We start from the raw sequence: 23,018 nt of genomic DNA, 5'->3' as shown, positions 1-23,018 counted from the left end.
GAAACAGCTTAATGATAGCCGATTAGGTTTAAGGGCAGGTAGCATAGCAAGAGGAACACTGAAAATGAAGTGTCGGATTTATGAAGCATGTAACTATGAATGAAACTTAGGGATGAGTTGGGAGACTGCAGTAAAATCGCTTCAATCCATTCAAGTACTAACCCAGGGTACATCGCTAAGCTACAACACGAGAAATGTGACAAACCAATTACTTTTAACGTTGTTTTACATTAAAAATGTAAAACCTTTAAAAAAAAAAAAAAGATGCCATTCTAGAACCCAGAAAAACTGTACAATTGGAAACGCATACCTTCTTCTCTTTCAAGTAGTAGCCAATGGCGAAATTCCTGTCTCCTGACTCTCGCTCAGACTGGAAGCTGTATGAGAAATTCAGCAGTAAGTACCCAACTGCCTGGGGTTTCAAGACACATTCTTGGCCTACTGCCGTGAATAATAGTGGTCTAAAATTAAATCTTGCAAAATGACTTCGGTACATATTTAAGCTGACACTTCCTAACGGTGCTTTGGGTTGTGTACTAGTGCATACAGAATTACAAAAACCTGTTCCATTCATCTGCATCCACATTTTATTCGGACATCTAATTCAGGATTCTGTAGTACACAAAGGTTGGGGTGTTAAGTTCAATGGTAAACAAAATCTGAAAATAGATCACTGTCATCGGCCAGCTGGAGGCTAGAATTAAACCTGAATGGATGCAGACTCACTTAACACTTGCTCATAAGACAGGTTTAGTTCATTAGGCTTCCCATCTGCTTACCTCTAGTATTAAATTAACTCTTACATGTTTCAAATCAATTAATCTTCCTTAAATATCAAAGGGTAGGTCTGGTGAGAAACGGTTGTTTTTGAGGCTAGAGATGTCCAAGGTCAGGTCAGTGTTTTCATATAACTATCAGGGGAACGTAGAGTCAAATGATCACATTTACTTACGTGGCATTGCTGAAACCAACGTATTCATTTCCCGCCATTTTATTCAAGAACTGCATAACCTGTGAAGGAAAGGCATCAATGTGGAAAAAAACATTGCAAATGCACTGCACTATAAGAAAACATGAAAGCACCGACATTTACTTACATAATCAAACTTCTCTGCGTTGTTAACTCCTTGCTGAAAGACAAAGATTAAAATAAGTATTATGACTTCATTCAATAATAATAAAATACAACACTGCTAGAATGCTACAAGGTCTGAATTTAGTCTCAATGTTAAAAAGCACTGTCTACAATATTTACAGTTTAGACTACCAACATTACCTAAATTGGTAAAAATACAAACTTCTAAATGCTGACATACAGAAAAAAAAAAAAGTTCAAATAGACTAGGTTAAATCACCAATAAAAAATAAATAAAAAAATCTGATTTAACAATAGTCTTTGAGGATTTAAAGACAATCAGAGTGGTTATTTTTATAAGTGGGCTATGGCTATGCAGGTACTAAAACTAATCATTGCTCTAGCTAATGGCTTTGGATGTAATCTAAATCTGTGCATCAGATTTCGAGCAAATACATTTTGCAGCGATTACGACGAAGGTCAAATTACAAATATGGATTATTTGGTTTGGGTTTTGAAAGTGCTTTTACCCCCCCCCCCGTGAAGTCAAAATGTAAAAGCCTTGTGCTGAACAGACAGCAACAACAACTAGGTGTACAAGCATGTGTTATAACTATGTGTGTGCGTTTTTAAATGCATCAGATTCGACCATGTTGGGGTTACTGTACATCGATGAAAAAGCTAAATTCTATTTGTAGCTACAATTAGATTTGTACTGGGTGTACCTCAGCATTATATTTACTGAGATGGAGAAAAAGCCAATCACATCTGCCCGCTGCGCTGGAAGGATTAAGGCTAACCCACGTAATCTGAGCGAGTCCATGCATCAGCCTTCATTAGCGGGGCGCTCATCAACAACCTGACCCTGTGGAGGACGCTGCATCACATGCACTGCCAGCGCTGAAGGCTGGGAGGGGGAAATAGTCCTCAATGTGTTCTATCATGTGAACCTTATCGCTCAAAAAAGTATCAATACAGAAGTTGGAAACAAGGCAATGGCTGTACTGTAGTTGAATTAAAAAAAAAAAAAAAAAATTAAAGTCTTTGCTAGCTCATTCTGTAGTGCCATAAAACTAGGTTTGCAATCCACAGTTTGCCATGAACTAGCACACAGTATCCCATTTAAAAAATGTTTTTAATCAAAATGACAATATAGCAAAAGTGAGGATATAGATTAGTTTAAATCCAGATTTGTTCAATGGGAAAAAAATAATTGAAAGAAAAAATTACCAACGTCATTGACCTGTTGCGGTAGTCAAAATATCCCATAGATCCTAATGCTGTAAAATATGCAACAACATATAAACCACAAGAAAGCCTTTAAAATACACATTAGACAATGCCATTTTGTGGGAACTCCCCAGGCGACTGAATCAAATCTACATTGAAAGACATCATGCTTTGCTCTCCAAATGGTTCTTAAATCGAGGGTCAACACTTTTTGAGAAGGGAAATACACTTGACACAGGTACACAGAGGGAGTCTCCTCTCAAACAAGAACAGAACTTGTGTTTATCGTTAACACACAGGACAAGTCTAAGTAAAATCACAGAAAAATACTACAAAGTTACCCTGTCATCAAGGGGAGGTTGCTTTTTGTTTTATAAATGTTTATCAATGTTGCATGTGCTTGCTGACATTGCTTGTTTTATTTTTATTTCAGTGTTTTTCCATTGATCAAAAAAGTGTAAAGTTGGAATGACTTAATAGGTTTATAAAATGGATCCTGTGCTCTAATTAGGCCTACTCTCTGAACAGAAGGTGGATAAATAAGCTTTTTTTCTCCCTGACAGGATAATTCTGCAGCACCTTTCTGTCAGACAAGTAATCAAAACAATATTAAATAATTGCAGGGAGTACAGGGAGCAGATAACCATCAAACACATCAAGCAACTGCAACTTATGCTGCTTAATTAATCGCCAGTGAATTAAAGGTTGGTAAAATGCATTCAAGGTGCCGTCTTCATCTATATGCTGCTGATGTGTGACACACTGATTAATGTCCATTAACACAAATGTGACAAACTAACGTGGATACGTGCTGAATGGATTTATGAAGGGACTGAAATAGGGTGGAGTGGATGGGTAATCCACTCCCTGTAAAATAATTGTTTATAAATAGGGAGAAAAAAAAAAAAGAGGGGTAGGGGTGGGGGGGGGGAAGAGACGTCCAGAGTGTGAATCATTGACTTATACCTCATTAACTGCCTGACCATTTTCATTAGGACCATTGGCCAATATCAGATTGGGTTTGTAGCCGTCATAAAACCTGCAGCTAAATTTGTTTTCAGATATCTAAAGTACGGTTCAAAATGGACATAGAAGCCCATATTTTCCACAAGCACTAACTTAATTTTAGGAACATTTGTGCCTTGTACCTCAAAGATCATGTTATAGGGTTGCTCAGGTTTACAGACACTTCAGTGCTAAACCCCAGGTCAGCAGTGTTTTGGGTACGAATATCTTGGCCAAGCAGTTAACGCATTATTTTAGTTGGATTAAGACAGCTCTTCTAATGTGGTGATGATGAGAGTGTTTAGAGTATTACAACTGGAACATTTTACATGAGTTTTCTATTGCGGTTAATTCCATGAAAAATGTAAGCTAAGTTTATTTTTGTTTCCCCGAGCACTAGTGGTGAGTTTAGTATACAGCAGAGCTACATGTATTTCAGCTTGACAGGGCCAAGCTGGGTGTGTTGGTAGCATACTGAAACATAACAGCACAAAAAAAAAAAAAAAAAAAAAGAGGAGTCTTATCTGCAAGAGCCCAGTACACTGTGCACAGAAGCCACTTCGGGGGAAAAACTCTTCACTGCTGTACCTACATATGCATGGACATAAATCCCACAAAGTATTTCTAACACGTCTTGTATAACAATGTAAATACGAAAAACAAGAAAACACATTCTGTTGGCACCAAACATTCAGGATTTCTCAGGCCTCAGGCTTTGTACGACTTGACTAAGAATAGACACAACCACACTATAAAAGCCTCAATCACAGTACGCTTACACTCTGCCCACGATTGTCTAATGCTGACAAGTCAACATGAAATCTCAATTTAATGATATACAAAAGGTAAAAATCTCCTTGCAGCACGCTGGTCTGATGGACTATGGTGAACATACTGCATGACAGTGTGGGTGTATCACATGGCTGAGATATTATCACTTTACGCAATGCTGCACAGAGCTGCATTGAATAAAATAAATCTGTTTTGGGATTATTTACATCTTAAAATTTTTCAATGGATTTGCAATCTGGCTAAATTTTGTTGAGGATTATTACTACATTAAATGAAAATAAAATCATTCCACACAATATGAATAGAGCAAAACATACAAAATGCATAGTCATATTAGATTAAGCTTTAAAGACATCTTCAAAGATGCATTTTATGCCAACAGACTGCCCAAAAAAAAAAAAAAAGAAGAAAGCTTGCCAGCTTCATTCAGATCATTTGACAATTTCTGAACTTTTCCCATTGTTAGCATTATAAAGCACCCATTTACAGAAATAAACCCTGCATAATTAACAAGTTCATTCCATATAACAGAAGAATATTTACCTTTATCAGGGAGGTAACCACAATCGCTCCAGCATTGACCATAGGGTTGTGGGGCTTATCTGTAAATCACATTTCAACAGGAAATCCAGTCAGAACACAATATAACAAGAGCATTCGTTTAACAAATATTGGTTTCAAGTCACTTAAAAGATAAAACTGCAAAATGTAGTTATTACAGCTTAATATTTCTTTTTTACCATTTATTTTATATTCTATTTCATTTAAACATTAACTATTGAAGTCTATATATCGAATTCACATTTCTTAAGGTGACCATGTCAGCTCTTCCCCACTTCACCTTCTCTTGACCTTGATGTAGCATAATGGTGTTACATGCGTGTGTGAGTAACACAACACGCATTGACAATCTATCGGAAACATGCACCAGTTTAAGAGACTGCATCCCATTTTACATGACTGTATTGATGCATGACATATCAATCAAGAGGGTATTTGCATATATAAATATTGTACATGGTAAAGGATCCATAAGGTAAAGAATAATTCACAATTTATTCAATCAAATTATATTGACAGAAGCAGAATCATGTTTTTTTCTTATGAGGTTTTAACAAGATTTAACACCAAAGGCAAGTGAATAAGCCCTTGTTACTGCAGAAAAACTGGAGTACAGAATCCTGATGGGAAGTGCCATCTGGGAATACATTCACTATGAGGGCAGGCACGTGCTCAGCATTGACAGGTACTATATGCAGGGCTTTACACAGCAGAAGGGGGGTGTTGGTGTGCCGTAGGGTGGGCGTGCTCCATGGAAAATGTGTTTTTCAATTCCGGCATTATAAACTTATTCTTCTGGCAAATCTTCAGTCAAGAAATTTAAGACGCTTACTGCAATTGTTATATTTTCAGCTGCAATCAAAACCATAATGCTATTTTGGTTCTTAATATTGATTACATATTGTAATACATTTGGAGTATGTTTCTTTAAACTAAAATAACAGTTACAATCTTATGCTTCTCTTAGTAAGCGAGTAAACCTTAAACATGGTAACGTTTTATCATTTAAGCTTATATGACCAAGATATAGGTCCTACCACCGATTAGGCTCAGGCTTAGAGAGGAAAGTTTAACGATTTTGTGTCCCAGGTTTTGAAAGTGTCCTAAAGACAAAGGGCCTTGGTTCTCTCTTGTAATCTCCTTAAATAAAAATACCAACACCAGCATTTTCTCAGATGCCAGAAGATAATAAGGTCAGGCGATAAGGGGCAGATTAGCGTAAAGACCACACAAGCATGCGACTTATTGAAAGAGAACCAATTCCCCTCAATGTTTGTGTGTTGGAGGTATTAGGAAACTACCTGATAATTACTTTAATACTACATTTCATTTTGTATGTTTTAAAAGGCAATGCTATTGAGAACAGTCCTATTGATTCAGCCCCCGCCCCCTTTGACTGCTTCACTGTGGTACAAATGAATGGATTGTCATGCATTACATTTTCATAGGAGCACCATGGCAACAGACTCCGGTAAAGGCCATATCGCCTTGCCTCCGTGCATCAAAAGACAATCCAGATGGATTTAATAGAGGCTTCCGCAAAGAAAATCATTATAAAGAAATACAAAATAAAGTCTGAGGCAGAGTCCACAAGGCGATTTTGTGATCTTCATAATATATCAATGCAGCAAAACTATAGCACATTAAGGTCAACAACATAAAAGATTTATATTGGGGTGGGGGAGGGGAGAGACCTTTGAATAAAATAGACATGCTGCATTTTTCAGAAGGTAGCTCCAGACAATTAAGCAACAAAAATAGATACCAGAAACATGCACTGTAAAATTCAACTCGGAATAATCTGAACAAGTACTGCCCCCCATCTTAAGCACACTGACGGCCTAGACCAAAATCAAAAACTCTGACCTACTCGAGAAATTGCAAATTACAAACTTGTAGGCTATCATGTTATTTTTTATTTTTTTTTTATAAGTTGTAGAAAGCAGTGGCTTACAACAAATAAATGGAAGCTTGATTGGATACAAGTCTGTACTTTGCGATTTGCAGGTCAAAGTTTTGACAAGATCGTGGCCTGTGTCTTACAACAGCAAAAAACACAGTCGGGTCTAGACAGAGCTAAAGGGAGGAAACAAAACACTTTAGGGTTAAAATCTTAATACATATTTTAAAAACCTATAACATTTTCATTCATGAATAAATACAAAACAATAAGCATCAACAGTGCCCCTTAAAACAAATAATGAGGAAAACAAGACCTACGCACTGAAGCAGAGACAGTAGATATTTTTAAATAATCCAAACGGGAAATTAATGATTGCCTTTACAGGTTTTAATCCATACCGTCTTCATTCAGGAAGAGTTTGTTGAATCGTAATCCACTGGGCTCTTTCCCAACGTATCTGTGCACATATTCTGTGCCAAGGTCGTGCACAGAAATGGCATACTTCAGCGGCTTAACACAAGACTGCAGACAGAACGGGACCTTGGTATCTCCAACTGTGTGCCTAGAGGAGACAAATGTGAACAGGAGATGAGAAGACATCGACTATTCCAAACAAAAGCAGCAGATCAAAATTAATCAAAATGAAAAGGTATTGCTTTGGTAGGCAGTACACATTAGGCAACTTTGCAATATCTAGCGGTTCTGCTCAGAAACCTACATGGTAAAATAAATATAATTTAACAATTCAGCTTCATTGGTAAAGAAAAAGGAACCCCTTGAGCAGTGTCATTTCGGTATGAAGGTCTCAAACACAGGAGATAGAGGTTTATTAGATAAAAAGCTGGCAAGAATTTAAGTTTTTTTTCTATGGATAATTGGATGATAATATACTGTCGTTACCTTATCAGATAAGTAGCCTTGTTTGATCTTTTTTTTTTTGTTATGAATAACAACGTGATAATTCGGTTAGCGTTGTAAACACGCAATCATGTGTGAAAAGCCAATCTTATCACAGTTTATTGCGCCAAGTGTTGTGAACAGACTGGGGAAGTCAAGGTTCTGGAGAGCAATAGAATATCACGCAGTACTACTAAACAAACAGCACGAGGAGTTAACCATCAATGGGCTAAAGGCTACCTCACAAGCACAACAACCTCAATAAATTCCTTTGGGAGGTGTAGATTCATTTGGCAGCCCATCCCTACAACTGTTAAATGCATAACTAAGGAATCTTAAAAGATTAGAGTCTGCATTAGAAACAGCCTAGCACAGCCATTACGGACTAAAAATAAACAGGCGTATAAAAGTCATTCTAGAAGCATTTCTGGGATTTGCCAAATCCATACAAATCTGTCCTAAGGCAGTGCTTTTAGATGCGGAGGGCATTTATTATTGGGAAATCAGACTGTTACAAATTTTAAAATGGATGAAAACTGAAATGACAAATGTGCAGTGTATAATAATGCAGAATTGTCTTTCCTCTAGACACGATGCCTCTGATTTACTGTAACGAGAGAAACACTCCACCTTATTATCACATAAAAAGCTGTCCCTACAACATTTAATCCTTTTTTCCTCCCCCTTGTTGCATCTAGTTCCAAACACACTGTAAGCATTTTCTCATTTCAATGTCACTTATTTTATCATCCCTTCTAGCACGGAATTAAACTGAACCTATTAGAGTATTGCAAATTAGAAACTTAATCCCACTGTGATTTACAAGTAGTAGAAACTGGTATCTGACAAATTCCATTGAGTACACCGAGAAACATCAATAGACCAACACAGGTTTATATTTTGTCATTTGCCGGTAGTTCTTGCCCTTAGTTACCTTTGTCCGTCCACTGTGCACACTGAAACGGCCCACAAGTCCGGGCTAAATTTGGCCAGCTGGGGAATGTAATCGGCAACCTGCAGAACACAAAATGAATGACAGTTGTGGCTTGTTCTTATTTTGCATTAGTAATACTGATACTACAACAGAAGTCTACTCCTGGTCACAAATCAGCCCAGTTGATGATAACCTGACTCTTCAAGTAGCTTAGTGAAATCTCCAGATGCTGCTAAAAGAAACTAAAACTTAGCTGAACTTGCACATACTGGTTGGTTGCCGAGCTACGGACAACCTGCCCAGCAGAAGATCAAACAAAGTGCAATAAGCCCTCTTAAAATACATGATTAATGGACTGTGGCCTCTTTAGCTGAAGCCAATATAGTAGCAGAACTTTGCACTTTGTCAAAGTATTTCTCAAATCTGAAGCAGGTCTTCAGACACTGAGGCCTACAGACTTGTCTTTGTTAATTCTGGATTAATTGTAGCTGATTTAATTGAAATCCAGTTATCAGATGACATGGTCAATTAATCCCTGTAGTTAAATAAATATTTGCAATTAAATAAAAGGTTTAAATGTGAAAAAGAAATGTCATGAGACTCATTAAAATGATCTCAGCTCCATTTCTCCATTTGAGCAATTTTTTTAATTCCCCCCATTCTTTAAAACTAGCAAAGCTTTTTAAAAATACTGGCCCCTAGTGAAGATCTTTCATTTCCCTTCACACGGCACTTGTCTCCAGGCTTAAGACAGTGTCCCTGCAGACCGCTCTCTGCATGACAAATCTCTTGGCCCACTGGGATAGAGTACAGTGCAGGGAGTGCAGACACATTCTAAAGACTAGTTTACGTTGCATGTCAATTGTTTTCAGCATTCTTCTCCTATAGTAAGTGATTAGTGAGCTACACTCTTGCAGGGATATGAAATGGTGAGCTACTGCTAGCTGGTGACCAGCCTTCAGACCTACCTGCCCTCCAGACAGTTTTTTGGCACTTTCGTAAAGCTCATCAATGTGGGAGGTGAAGGAAGTGAAATCTGGAACTACAAACTTCTTCCTAAAGGCCTGTGTAAGCAGCACAATGTTGCTCTGAACACACCTGCAAAGAAATCAAAAACACGGTTTGAGAAAACAGAGCACAGAATAGAACTCCAATGAGAAAAATAAATAAAGCAATCACCAAAACAAGCTTAACCCCAATCAAATATTAACCCACCAAGGAATTTCAAGAATTCTATAATGCACCTTGAATGCAATTCCAAATGTTTCCACAGTCATTTTTATTAATGTAAGTTTCTAGAGACCTGTGGCAGGTTCCAGTCATCATAAGTGGGAAAGCACATGGTCTTGATATATACACATCCATATTCATGTGTATTTATTTAAACTGTAGTCAAACATGCCAAAGTATGGATATTAGGTAAAGTTAAAAACAGTAAGTGGATTTTCAGCTCATTTAAAAATGATGAAAATATCCAAGATAAAAATGGAAGTGATAACATTAGAAGATCTATCTAAAGATTCTCAAAGTCCTACAGCTGGAAGATATTCAGCAGCAAAACGCGTTTGACAAAAAACAATTCAGACAGGACGTGCCTCGGACTGTAATCCTGGAATAACTAGGTAGTTCTCACAGGTGAACAGGTGTGCTCCTACACTAAGAGGAAGCCATGAAAAACTATGTGTAATGCTCTGGCAGTGTTGGTAAAGAGAAACCAACAATGAACAAGAGAAGCAGGAGTGTTTCAAAAACAAAAGATTAAACAGATTAAAATCATGGTTATGGTAGTCTGAGGGTACACCTCAGAAATAAGGCTTTAGGTTTTGATAAAATTAGTCAATGTTTATCTGGAATTAAAAATCAAAGAGCAGATTGAAAAGTCATCCTGTTTATATATGGAAATTGAACATTAATTTCCTTTTTTCATTTTATTATTACTTTTTCATGCTCATAAACACAAGCAGTCTTTATGCACATTCCCTGTGACTTTCACAGAGCTGGGGAAGTGAAGAGGCAGTGGACGATGGGATAGCAGATGGCTCCATTTCTAGGCAGCTGGGAGCAGGGTACCAGCCAAGAGCCTGAGTCTGCAGCACAGGCCACATCACGAGCTGAAGCTAGGCCTCCCCATTCAAGGTCGTTTCAGTACAGTGCAAATGTAGCCGCTAGATCGATTTACTGTGCAGCGTCAGAAGAGGTCAGACCCCACATCCACAAATTCAATAAATACTAAAAACAACACTCATCTATAACACGAAACTTAATCTGCTGTGGAAAATGGGCAGTTTATGAGGCAGTGCCTCCTATTCAGCCAGATATATGGCTTAACCCATGCACAGCTAAGTGTTCCCTCTCAAACAGACATGGGTCACAAATCACACCTATCGGGCTGGTGTGAGGGCACATCTAATTTTTTAATCTCTGCACAGCATTCTTTACAATAAGCCATCACAGATAAGAGAAACTCGATGCAGCTGCCGCACCAGATAAACGGAGCTTCATGCAAACTCGGGCCACCTTCAGATTGAAGAGAAATCCTCCACAGCCCGGTTCACCAGCAGCAACTTTCTCAAAAAGACAATTATTGATAAGATGCCTTTTTGTGAGAAAAAGTACTGGCAGATCTTAAGTAATTAAAAATCAAGCACACAGGGAATAAATAGCCATGTCACACTAAACCCACTAGCACTAGTTTCTGGTCCATCCCTCACACAATAACTTGCCAATTAAATTATTTATAGCAGCAGTAGTGGTAGTAAATTGTCAGCCTCCTTCTTCCAAGGCGACACACATTCAGCCAGTCACTAATGTAATCCATCACCCTCCAGGAGAGTTACATTGGCTGGCAACATTTTGGGAATCTCCAATACAGCTGCCAAGACTGCAGTCCTCAGGCCACTTCTCAACTGATTTAGGATGCCGCAGCTCTGGTAAAATGCAAAATATTAACCGCGGAGAGCCTAAAAATCCTGAGAGGCTTTATCCCTTACTTTTTGAACAGATGCTTATCCAGCATCACTCCATCTGAGGTGGACTGGAGGGTGATTTTCAGCATGTCCATGCATTCCTTCAGTCTGGGATCTCCCGTCCGCAGTCCTGTGGCTTTCAATGCCTGAAAAAAGCAGGAAGAACAAACATTTCTTTCAGTATTGTTCTTCCCCAGAAGGGAATAAGGATGAGGCAAAGATCAGTTTAACAGCATTTATAATTTCTGCCATTCAGAACCATACTGGACTTGAAACCTTGAAGTATTTTTAGAAATTGTACATGTCATTTGTGGCAATAGGCTGTTCACATTACACTGCAAAATGTTGCATTTCACAGAGGCTTGAAAAGGGTGCTTATAGTTCTATATTCTCCATTATTTATTTATTAGCAGACATTATTATTATTATTATTATTATTAATAATAAAGAGAATGGCTCTCAGTCTGTTTCATGACGCAGTCTTTACAACTTGATTCCAGTTGGTAGTGCAGTTACTTAAAGAGTAAGAATAAAATCAGGTGCCATCCTTATATTAACTAAAGTGATTGAGTTTTGAATAGATCTCACCAGTCAGTCTGTCCCCCCATGTGTGTAGAGTACATTTAGCCATTGCAATTCAGTTGGACATTTATTTTTTTCAGTTAGAATTGACAATAACGGCTAGATATTCTGATCTAAATTTGCAAAAAAACAAGTTTACATGACTCTTATCGGAATTCTTACACAAGGATGAAGGGCCAGTCACACAAAGTGGAAACAATGCTTAAAAAGACGGGATCCCATTATTAATTGAAGGGATTAAAGCACCAGCCTCAATTCATTTGGACGACTAGACAAGCTTGGTAGATCGGCTGAGAAGAGACCAATGACAGTGTACACAGACCAAAACAAATTAGCCAATTTACTATACAGACAAAAAGGGCTTTCACACAGATTAAATCTAACACCTAAGACTGAACTGCTTTTAAATCAAGGCAAACCTTACCACAATAAGTAAAATTTCCACTAAATGTAGGGCAACATGTGACAAGCTATACTGTTACAAATGGATACATGTGTCCAGTCACATAAGAAAGTGACTCATAATGGAGAGGCTACTCTGTACTGGCAGAGAGAATGGACAGCCAGGACAGCAGAGAAAACAAGTTCACAAGTGCAGGAATCATTTCCTTCACAGATGAGATTACCCTTCCGTGAGACGGCCCTGGGTGCTGTGTGTTGAAGAGTGGCTTCCTGATACGAGCACAGATTGTCTGTAATCTCTGTGTGTAAGCAGAAAGCCACGATAGGCCGCCCTGGCTCTTCGAGGCTTTTAATCGCCACCACTTACCGTGATGAATTTATGAACTGGAATTTTCTCCTGTCCTTCAGCGATCGTGTAGAACAGCAGATCCTCCAGACTGGGCAAGATGCCCACTTTCCTTCTCCTAGGAAAAAACAACACACGCATCGATTTAAAATGCAGCCTTCTGAAAATACTTCTCAATCATAAAAGCAATACTTTTTCTTCTTCTTACAAGGGTATCATAGCAAGGAGAGGAATACAATAATAGTTACATGACCAACACACTATATTAAATGAATAAACATGAGACTGCTGTGGGTTTAATAAATACATTCAATCCTGCTTTAAAAAACTCCAGTCTCTGAAAGTTAAAATTTAGTCAGATTGACAAGGGAACCAACGTGAAGTGGCTTGCAAAATAAAATGAATCTCATTTTGATCCATCATGCACAATGAGAGGTCAGAGATCAAAATGGCTCCTGTCCCAGGTCAATAATTGATCCACATCCATGACAGATTTGTTTAAAGCAGGTATAAATGTATTCAGAGCGGACAGGAGAGTTAGTAGCAGCAGAGGTTAATGGGGGAGGTGGGGGGGGTTTCCAAAAGTCTCTTCACATTCAAAGTGAAAATACTGGCGAGTTGCTTAAACCAGGTTCAAGGTTGGTACTAATGGCTGGATGAGAACGTAAGATCAATATTCCTTGTAATGGTCACACACCAAAAGAGTTGCTCCATTCTCAACCAGGATGACAATCTAATGTAATCATTTAATAGTCATAAAATGAAATTAATCCAACAATGACCCAGAGATGCACCTTAAGCAAAAAAACTGAAAATCTTTTTTGAGAATCACATTGTGAAAGAGCTTGATAATCTGTATGAACACTCATCCTGCAGTGATTCTCCCTCGGGGTTGTAAACTATGTTACTGTGTATCAAGTCATATCCTGTCCCCCCCTTTGAAATGAAAAGCAGGCTCCTGGGTCACTGCCATGTGGACAAATCCAAACGTAAAATATGATGTTTCCCCTTTCCTAACCAAATGCTCGCAGATTTACAAATGGCAAACTTCCTCAAAGACGTACGTGTGAGGGGGCAGAGGACGTAAAGCTTTGCTGCAAATGCTAGACTAACCACATGTTGAGTTCTAGTTGTTCAAAGGCTTTTAGAATAAAATCTGATTCACCAATTTGTATGAATTGCTTTTAACAGAAAGCATCACAAAAAGTAGAAGTCGGATTATCCATTACGTTTAACGTCTAGATACGTTTAGCAAATTGTGCACATGGTAATAACCTCTCACTGATGTATCAGAGGGAATGGGACAGTTTCTTTATTTAAATGGACAAATCCCAGTGTCCAGAATTTTAGACTAAGATGAGCACCTCCCTTTTTAACAAAACTTGCAGATGTATTATTCACATTCAAATTACGGGTTTCTATTGCATCACGGTGTATGGTCAAGGAAACCCCTCTTAATTGTAACTGGATCAAAAAAATTTTAAAATAAAATTAAAAACTCTTTGTACACCTCTTTAAAAACCCTCTGGTGCCCATATCAAGAAGCTGTAAGCACCAAATCGTGGTGTAATGTATTAAGAAAAAGGTTTGAGTCATTGAGCTGTTGCTAAATGCTAAAAGTTAGGTCTTGATTAGCTTTGAAGGATGTCATTATACGGATGACTTAGTGTTACATTGTAGCATGGAAGAAAAAGTATGAATTTTGAAAGTGAATATGATCAATTGTCTTTGCAAATAAGGCTGAAAATAAAGACATGTATAGTTTTTACTGAAATCTATTTCCAATAGGGGCCAAATAAGGACAATTTTTTTCCAGTAATATCTCATATATATGAAGGTGACCAATCAAGAAATATTCTAATCCTTCTGATCCCTCGAATATGAACACTAAGTCAAACATAAAATTGCATTTCACCATCCTCTTGCTCTGGACTGCTTTTATTCATGAAGTTGTGAGCACTGCTCAACACTGATTAATCACATTCACACTACAAAGCCAAGGTAAGTTCAGGTAAGTTATTACACGGCGTCAGGGACTGTGGTTCAAACGGTTCAAGATTAACACGTACTGACAAACCAACCAAAATTTGTAATATTTCCACTGTTTAAGTAGCTGTTGTGCAGGTGAAGATGTAAGGTACAGAAAATTTGAAATTAGTGTGTCAGGGTTTCATTTTACAAATGAAAATAGTTTGCCGCAGTGCAGAGTTACCAAAATTGCACAGGTGGTCTACATTTTGTATTTTTGTCAAGCCTCTGCAAGGACTAAAGCTACTTATTTGTATTTAGTCTACACCTAAGCAAAGATGAATACATGTTTTCCCACCTATAATGTTGAAATATATGGCAGTACATCTGGGAAGTTATTTTATTGGAATACACTCTTGCTTGTATTTAAATTCCTCGCTAACTTCTGATTCCATTCATGTTCCTTTCTATTAGTCATTCTCCAACATGTAAAGCTGCAACTGATTTGCCTGCATGTTTAATTGTGGGCATGCTTTACATCTCTTCTCCACTCCATCACTCTCCTATGCGAGTCATGCTGCCGGCTTCACCAGGTATAGGTAAAATTAGCTTTTCTTTAATAATGACAGTGCTATTTAGTCCTAAAACTGAATTGCTTCTTTCATTTAAGACTGATATTTCATTAAACACCAACTACAACTTAATGTATATTATCTAAAGCACCTGAATTAATTCATATCTGGCATCAAATCGGTAAAAAACAATTGATCTATTATGAAAATTGTTGTTGTGGCAGTTATGTAAGATGAAAAATTAGGAAAGGAGTCAAACTTCAAACAGCAGACTGTAGCTCCGGACATGTGCTGTTTATTAGAAAAAATAATTTGTTTCTATATAATTTCAGAAAAAAGGTGACAAAGAAACAGAAGTCTATATCCTATCATGTAGTTTTTTTATATGCTTAAGGAAAGAGATTTGATCATATATTAGTCCCTGGGGTCATAATTGAATTTTGATCCAAGTTGGGTGCAACTAAACTAGAAAGAGGGTGGGATAAAATCACAAAAGGGAACAAAGCACTTTGACAAAGGTCCACTAGGAAAGATCAGTCAGGGGCAGAAACTGGTTTTAAAGAAAAACTCAACTACACAGGATGCAAGTCTCAGATTCAAGCTACAGCTAGAAGATACACATTGTAAATGAAATATACTTACACACATAAATGTAAAGCAAGTGGATAAAGAAAGAGAAGAGAATACATGCAAAATGAATGAGACATCAAATGCACAGATATTGTACACAAACTCCAATTTCATTCATTATGTGATATATACCTTTCATATTCTCAATTCAGACAGACATTCTAGTTATCCTGATCTATAACATTTGAAAATAACATGTTATGCTCTACTGCAATTACTGGTATACCTGAAAACAAGTTTGTTTGTATGCATTTCAGGAACAATGTGAAGTATTCCCTAGATCTGAAGGCTATCACTTTAAAAGACACTGCACACAATGGGAACACAGAGGAAACAAACAAATCATATTTAACACAGACAAGCACTCGCACCGTTTCACAATCAAACCCAGACTGATAAAATGACTCCTTGACTCCAGCAAACCCAATGGCAATTCCAATGAGGGTGGGGTGATCCCTCTCACTGTTCGCCATGCCACAGAAATGCGTTGCTTTATAAAGTCAGGACCATAGGTGTGAGACATTTGCTCAAATCCTGGTTCCTTTAATTACTGCTCCTGGGCTCAGCTGCTCCTCTTCTCAGGGGAAGAGCACTGAGGTCAGTTCATTACACTGTAGCTCTGTGAATGTCTTCCCGACTCCACGTCCTTGCTCTTCCAATGTATATCAAACCATTAATACCACACTGGGATCCAATGCTGCTGTCTTGCAAAGTAATTAGATGTCAGTGACTTTTTCCTCACAAAAATAATACATTTCCACTTTAGGCAGGAGGTTTGTTTTTATGCTTTATTAAATAAAGTAACACTGCTCCTTGGTCTAAATACACTAACTCTGGCACCATAAGCACAAGTAATGTCAAGGTTTAATATGAATACAGCTGTTGGCTGAAGTTTTCTAAGGGTGGGGGTTAACTACAAATATGAAAACCCAGGATATGGAAAATGTGGGCAACTGTAGTCAACAAACATATTGCTCTGGAAACAATTAAGAGACCACTGCACATTTTTCTTAAATCAGCATCTCTACATGAATGGCAGGATTGGCAGCCATACCATTTCATTCATATTTTTTTTTTTAATCTGGGAGAAATGTGGTCAGTAGTTTATAGAATAGAAAAAATGTTCATTTTACCCAAACACATACCTATAAATAGTAAAACCAGAGAAAATTAATTTTGCAGTGGTCTCAATTTTTTCCAGAGCTGTAGAGCTTTGAAAATGTACATTTGATTCTGTTCGCATTTCAGAAGGCGTTTCATTAGCTACTGCTACAAGATCAGAAATAAACTGAAGCACCACAGAACTCAAATGCAATACATTAGTAAAGGTTGAGCAAGGTATGTTTGATAAAGAACAAAGCATCTGACGATGACAGATTTTGCTTGCTTCAAGCTTGCAGGCAGTCTGACGGAGACTAAGTTTGGCTAAATGCCATTCGCACTCAATCGGGAGAAAGTGGAGTTATGAAAAGGTCACATTCAAGGTGCTGCAAAAGTAAATTTGTTTTTCTTGCCCCACAGTTACAAACCTATAATACCCATAAATCTACAAAGTAATAAAGTTCGCCTCCATCAACTGTGGGATGGAGGAAGAGATTTGGAATTCCTGGGAAAACTCAAAGGAGGATTTCTTGTCTACAGACTACAAACAGTTTGGTTTATCGTTTGTTCTTACCATTACTTCACATATAAAGTGGATACACTATCTAATGTACAGCTGCCTCTCAATATCACATCTAATGCACTTATAACCTCTCAATCCTACTGTACATACAATGCAAACTGGTAAAACACAAGCCCAGTAAAAGCTGCATGTGGAGACTTCAAATGGCACCTACATCTACATCAACAGAACATGTAACTGCACAAAAGCAGTGCTTCTACAATCAAACTAAAAAGGGAGGCTTTTAACACATCTCTTGACAATAGATGACTTCACAAGCAACTTGCAGTGATGTTACCGGAACGAAAATGTCCACTTCAATGGCTCCAAGGCACAAAGTATCAAAGTACAGCTTCTCTGGGTACATCAAAGACTTAGTTGAAACAGGAGTCCACTGACATCAGGTACAGTAGTCATAAGCAAAGATCTCATGCATTACTTTAGCACCAGACCGAGACAAAGTTGATCACAGTAGCTCTAATGAAGATGCATACAGATACAATTTAAAAGGTGAGCAATGATCACTTTCGAGAATAATGTCTGGACTAACTCAGGTCCAAATTATACTAGTGGGCAAATACTGGATACCGAAATGCATTTCCCTTAGAGGACTCAAAACAGATTAAAATTTAAACCATGACAATCAATTAAACCCTTTGACAGAATGTAGTAACAATTCCTACAGTTTATTTAATGTATGTATTAATTTAAAAAATCTGTTCACCTCAAAAATGTGCAGTTTTCAGGTGTACCATATGGCCAATTAACTCAATTAAGCAGTCGAGGGGAAAACATACATTCAGAAAAACAGCCAGAATTTGCTGAAGTCACATTCGAAAGATAAAACAGAAACAAAACAAAAAACAGTCTCTCCTTACGTAATTTTTCCTCTTTTTCTTTTAAGGGATGTTGTTTATTGACATTCTGCACAGGTGATAGAGCACTTATCCCCAGTGGACAAACCCTAAAAATACATTAACAGATGTTAAGATAGATAAGGGAGATATTTAGATTACTCATGGCTGATAGCCGCAGCAAATTGACTGGAGGTAAAAACAGAAACTGTATTTGCTTGACTACAGGAAAAGCAACTCAAGTTCTCAGTTAAGTAGGTTTTTGGGGAACTTAAGAGTGGGAACATTGCCTACTGCATCTTTGTAATCAATTCTGCTGGCATAGCACTGTGTGGCACAGTCCAGACAATTTGGAGCAAACATCTGTAGTTAAATGCCGTCTGCATTTCAAAATTGCAATAATAATTGCCAGTGTTAATTTTGTCTTTTGGTTTATGCTTTCATCACAGAGCATTTTTGTAATTGCCTGCTCTAGGCTAATACTCCAACCCTTAGATCAGTGGAGTCCATATCCTGGGGTCAGGACCCCATTTGGGGCTCCATAAACAAATGGGGTCTATTTTGGTCAGTCATTACTTTTCTAAATCTAAAATAAGTCAAATGCTTTCAACAGAATTTATAAACAAATAAGTGCACTGTAATGCAATATTTATTATGCAAAAAACGTCGATCTGGTCTGTGAAGCATTTTGGTGTCAGAGAAAAATAGGCCCATGTTTAAATGGGGTCTCGCCAAGGGATTAGGATTAGGAAGCCGAACATCACTGATGCTCACATGCAGTAGATGACAATTTCGATGCAAACTCCATCTCAATTACAGTAGCGTAACTGGAGATGTTCCTGTGCCACAGAAGAAACAAAATCAGCACTACACTGGAGAAAAGCTCACAAGGAACAGAGACACTCCACCCTTTCTACTGCATTAGAGTATCGAGTTCAGCTTAATCATTCCTTAGAAAACCCAAAACAATGAGCACAAAAAGGTACCGGCTCCCAGAGACAAAGCAACAGCGAACAGGCATTGTTGATGACAGGTTTGGGTGCGCAATGACAGCTTAACTCACGACAGGCTCATTCTCCAGAAATAACTTAATTGTGGGCTTTCATTCCCATTCTTGTTCTTGTTTATACTGCTTTTGTGGTTTTCTGCAGCTTACTTTTTATATTTTATCAATTTTTGTGGTTTAAGAAGTTGGATTTGTCGGTCTTTCCTAATCCTGACCCTCAGAATCAAAATGATCAGCTGCTCAGGCTGGGATCAAGCTGGTGTTAAAAAATACTTTTGGGGAATTCAGGAATGTACAATTTGACCCTACATTTTTGCATCACATCTATTTAAAACAGGAGTGACTGATTTCTTTCAATAATACCATGTGCACGTATTTCAGCTTTTTTTTCCAGTTTGAAAGTATCTGTATTTTTATGGTAAAGCAAAGTAAATCTTCTTGCTCTGAAAATCCCATCAAATTTGACTCAATAACTGATGCCTAAACATGTGGTTTCTTCCAAGTCAAAAAGCAAACCATTTCTCCCTGTGCATCAAATACAGAAGACTTCAGTTTGTGAGGTTCTGCAAATAACAATACAGTGATGGGATAGTTTTTACTGTTTTGCAATCTTCTTGCGGCGCATTTATCATATGATTGCAGCCCATGTATTACTTCCAATTCACTTGTGGTTTTGGATTTTATACAAATAATTCAGTAAAAGGATTAAAGAAAATGTAAATACAATACAGGATCGTACAGAAAATAAATCTACACAGATAAAAGATAATGCAAAGGATTTATGAGCCAGGAACTACAGGAAAAACCATGAGAAACTACAACTGTAACAACTGTTAGCTAATGGCGTCACTAAAACGTGACCCATGAGTGGACATCATACTAGGATCATGTGCTTCTGTTCTGGTACAAAAAAAGTCAAAAATAAGGTATCAGCATCTTTGTTATTACTAACAATCTAAAACAAACAATACCACAAGCTACAGAATAAGTAGGCCTACTTCTTGCAAGTTAAAGAATCCTTAGTGGTGTAGCCCTGCTGATATTTTGTCAGTGTAAATAAATAGTTTGAATAGTTTGTATAAAATACACATACACATGTAGTCACAGCCTACCTTGCTCACTGCTGCTAGCACTGCTGATTGGATAGGGGAAAGCAATTCACCTATTAAATTACATGTATTGGAGAGGGTGCGGGAGGTAGAGGCATCAGAGATTGATGTGTAGTGGTAAGGAGTAGTTTTTTTTTTTTTTTTTTAGTTTTGAGTTGGCACTGACTGAGTGTGTTAGTTCGGTTTCTTATATTTATGAATGCGGTCTACAGTCAGTTTGACCCGTTAAATTGTTATTTGGTATACACAAGGAAGTTATATTGGTTTTTTTAACGTGTATATCTACTCAATATAGCCTTATAAAGTTATTAATCGCTACTCGCATATAGCAAGTGAGTGTAACACGTGTTGGTCTAAGGTAACATTGTACCGGTTTGCCTTGCGTGTGTTTTTATTTCATTAGTTTCTTAAATAGATATTTAAGTTAAGTTATAGTTATTTAAACTCTCCACCGAACCCAAGACTGGAGGAATTAATCCAGATAGCGCTCTGGGTGACCGGAAAAGCCTGAGTTCATCTGGCTACGCGGGAGAAAGAGGGCCCACTGAAAAGCTTATTTTATTAATTATGTGTGTGCTTACAGTGAAATGTGAGATACTGTTTTGCTATTGCTGTAGTGAGAATATTTTACATATACATTTTTTTTATTTACAATTGTTTTAGTAAAATATTGTTTATTGGCTCCATACATATGGTAACTGTTTCTTATTTAGTTTAATTCTTAGTAGGGGTATTTACATCAGAGTACATTTAATTTCTACTAAGTGGAGGCACCGCCATTTATTATTCTACATTAATAACAAACACAGGAGGGTTTTTTTTTGTATCGTACCCAGGGCCCCCAGCCTTTAAATCTTAGTGTAGTTTAATAAAGTGACCATTGTTTATGAATTGGGGTTGGGGTGCTACATTATATAAATAGAGCACTAATTTCTCCTAATTTTATCTTCGGTGCTTCTAAGAAAAATTGAGAGTAATGCATGTTTTTGGAGTCTTTTTCTTTCCTTCGCTTTTAATTTAAAAGGAAAGTAATTACTTCCGGCTCCAACTGAAAGTACTAATGAAGTAGACCAGGATTCTGGTTTCCCTGACAACGCAGTGCGCGATTGATCCCCTGGCTCGGGTCACTTGTTGAGCCGAACAGGGCCAGTATACGAGATCAGGGAATCTTTTTAAGCAGAGGGGAGGGATATATGTCGCCTTTAAACTAATCTCTTCCTATAAAAAGATATCCAGGGAACTGATGTTAAAGGAAATACAAAACCAGAAGACAAAAAATCCAATCAATTTCAAGTACCGTACACACTGACAATCTGTCACAACTAAGGATTGGTGCCATTACTGTGCTTTTTCCACACATAACTAACACGGTGGCAATAGATGAAACCCATTAGTGAAATGTTTGCAAAAGATGACACTGCTTTCACTGCTCTTGTTAACCAGGTGCCAGCTGTTTTAGAAGTATGTCTAGAATATAAGTAATTTAAGAATAATTGAAATAATTCTCTCTGATGAAAGGCCCGACTTTCTAAAGTTGGTAAATATATTTATTCATAGAGAATTTTGAAACTATTTGGGGCAAATGTATAAGCTTTAAATGTTACAGTAAACATGCATACTGTACTACCTTCATTAGTAAATCCTTCAAAAAATCATGCCCTTATATGTCCTACAATAGATTGGGTGCAGCCTCTCCCTATATACCAGAGAACCAAGAAGTGTAGGCAACAATGTTTCAATAGTGGGGGAGGGAATGACAGTATTGCCACATGATACCATTAACATTAGCTACGTGTACAGCAACACACTTTGTGAGCACTAAGAGATGAGCAATTGTGTTATAGGTCTTTACATTTAGGCAAATCAATTGTTTATTTTATAAAAAGGCAGTGAGCTAATTATTTTAAAAATACAGGTCAATATTTAAAAGAGTATTCCTCACAGGTCTGAAACCAAAACAAGGTATGAAGGTTCTCATTAGAAAGGTGAAGAAATGTTCTAGCAAATAAAAGCTTAAATTATGTGGGGTGAAAAAAAAAAAAAAAGGAGGGGCTGATTTGGTATTCAAATAACCCTCCACAAAGTGTACGACACCCGCACAATATTGTGCTTCAGGATGCACATGCCCTTGGTATCGCTCAGGCTTATTTTCAAGGAAAGCCAATGGGACAGATGCTCTGCAGTACGGGAGCATCGTACAGTCATGGCTGCATTAACATTAACATGATGCTCTTCCTTTTTTCAGCACCAGCTATCATGACTCAAATGGTATCCATGGCAATCCCAGCATTCGACAGACTCGTCTGCGTCGCCTGCAGGAGAAAATCATTTAGCCTTTGCCAAAAAGGAGTCTGTTTCAATGAAAATACTGCATTTTCACTATATCATTATTCCAAAGGACACACCCTGAGCAATTTTGCCATAAACATCCCTTCCGACAGCACGCATTAACAGTTACTGTGTGGAGTCCTTATCTTCTATCAGTTTACCATTCAAGAAAGCAAATATTTATGTCTGATAAAA

General features: G+C 37.6%; 1 protein-coding gene across 3 annotated transcripts in view; it reads right to left on the bottom strand.

The window, feature by feature from the left end:
- Positions 1–23,018, bottom strand: part of LOC136711831 (glutaminase kidney isoform, mitochondrial) — a 57,630-nt gene that overhangs the window by 21,760 nt on the left and 12,852 nt on the right. For 2 of the 3 annotated variants that reach the window (XM_066688349.1, XM_066688351.1), the window contains exons 2-10: positions 12,715–12,811; positions 11,388–11,509; positions 9,366–9,495; positions 8,398–8,477; positions 6,965–7,128; positions 4,646–4,704; positions 1,098–1,130; positions 953–1,011; positions 311–377 (exon numbers count right to left, since the gene is read on the bottom strand). In XM_066688349.1, the coding sequence (XP_066544446.1) occupies positions 311–377; positions 953–1,011; positions 1,098–1,130; positions 4,646–4,704; positions 6,965–7,128; positions 8,398–8,477; positions 9,366–9,495; positions 11,388–11,509; positions 12,715–12,811 (811 nt within the window). The remainder of the gene's footprint in view (positions 1–310; positions 378–952; positions 1,012–1,097; positions 1,131–4,645; positions 4,705–6,964; positions 7,129–8,397; positions 8,478–9,365; positions 9,496–11,387; positions 11,510–12,714; positions 12,812–23,018) is intronic. The other variant, XM_066688350.1, reaches the window with a different exon arrangement.

This window comes from Amia ocellicauda, chromosome 16 (assembly GCF_036373705.1).
Source record: "Amia ocellicauda isolate fAmiCal2 chromosome 16, fAmiCal2.hap1, whole genome shotgun sequence".
Taxonomy (NCBI): Eukaryota; Metazoa; Chordata; class Actinopteri; order Amiiformes; family Amiidae; genus Amia; species Amia ocellicauda.
The sequence above is the reverse complement of the archived record's forward strand: the minus strand, read 5'-3'. Positions and strand labels throughout refer to the sequence as shown.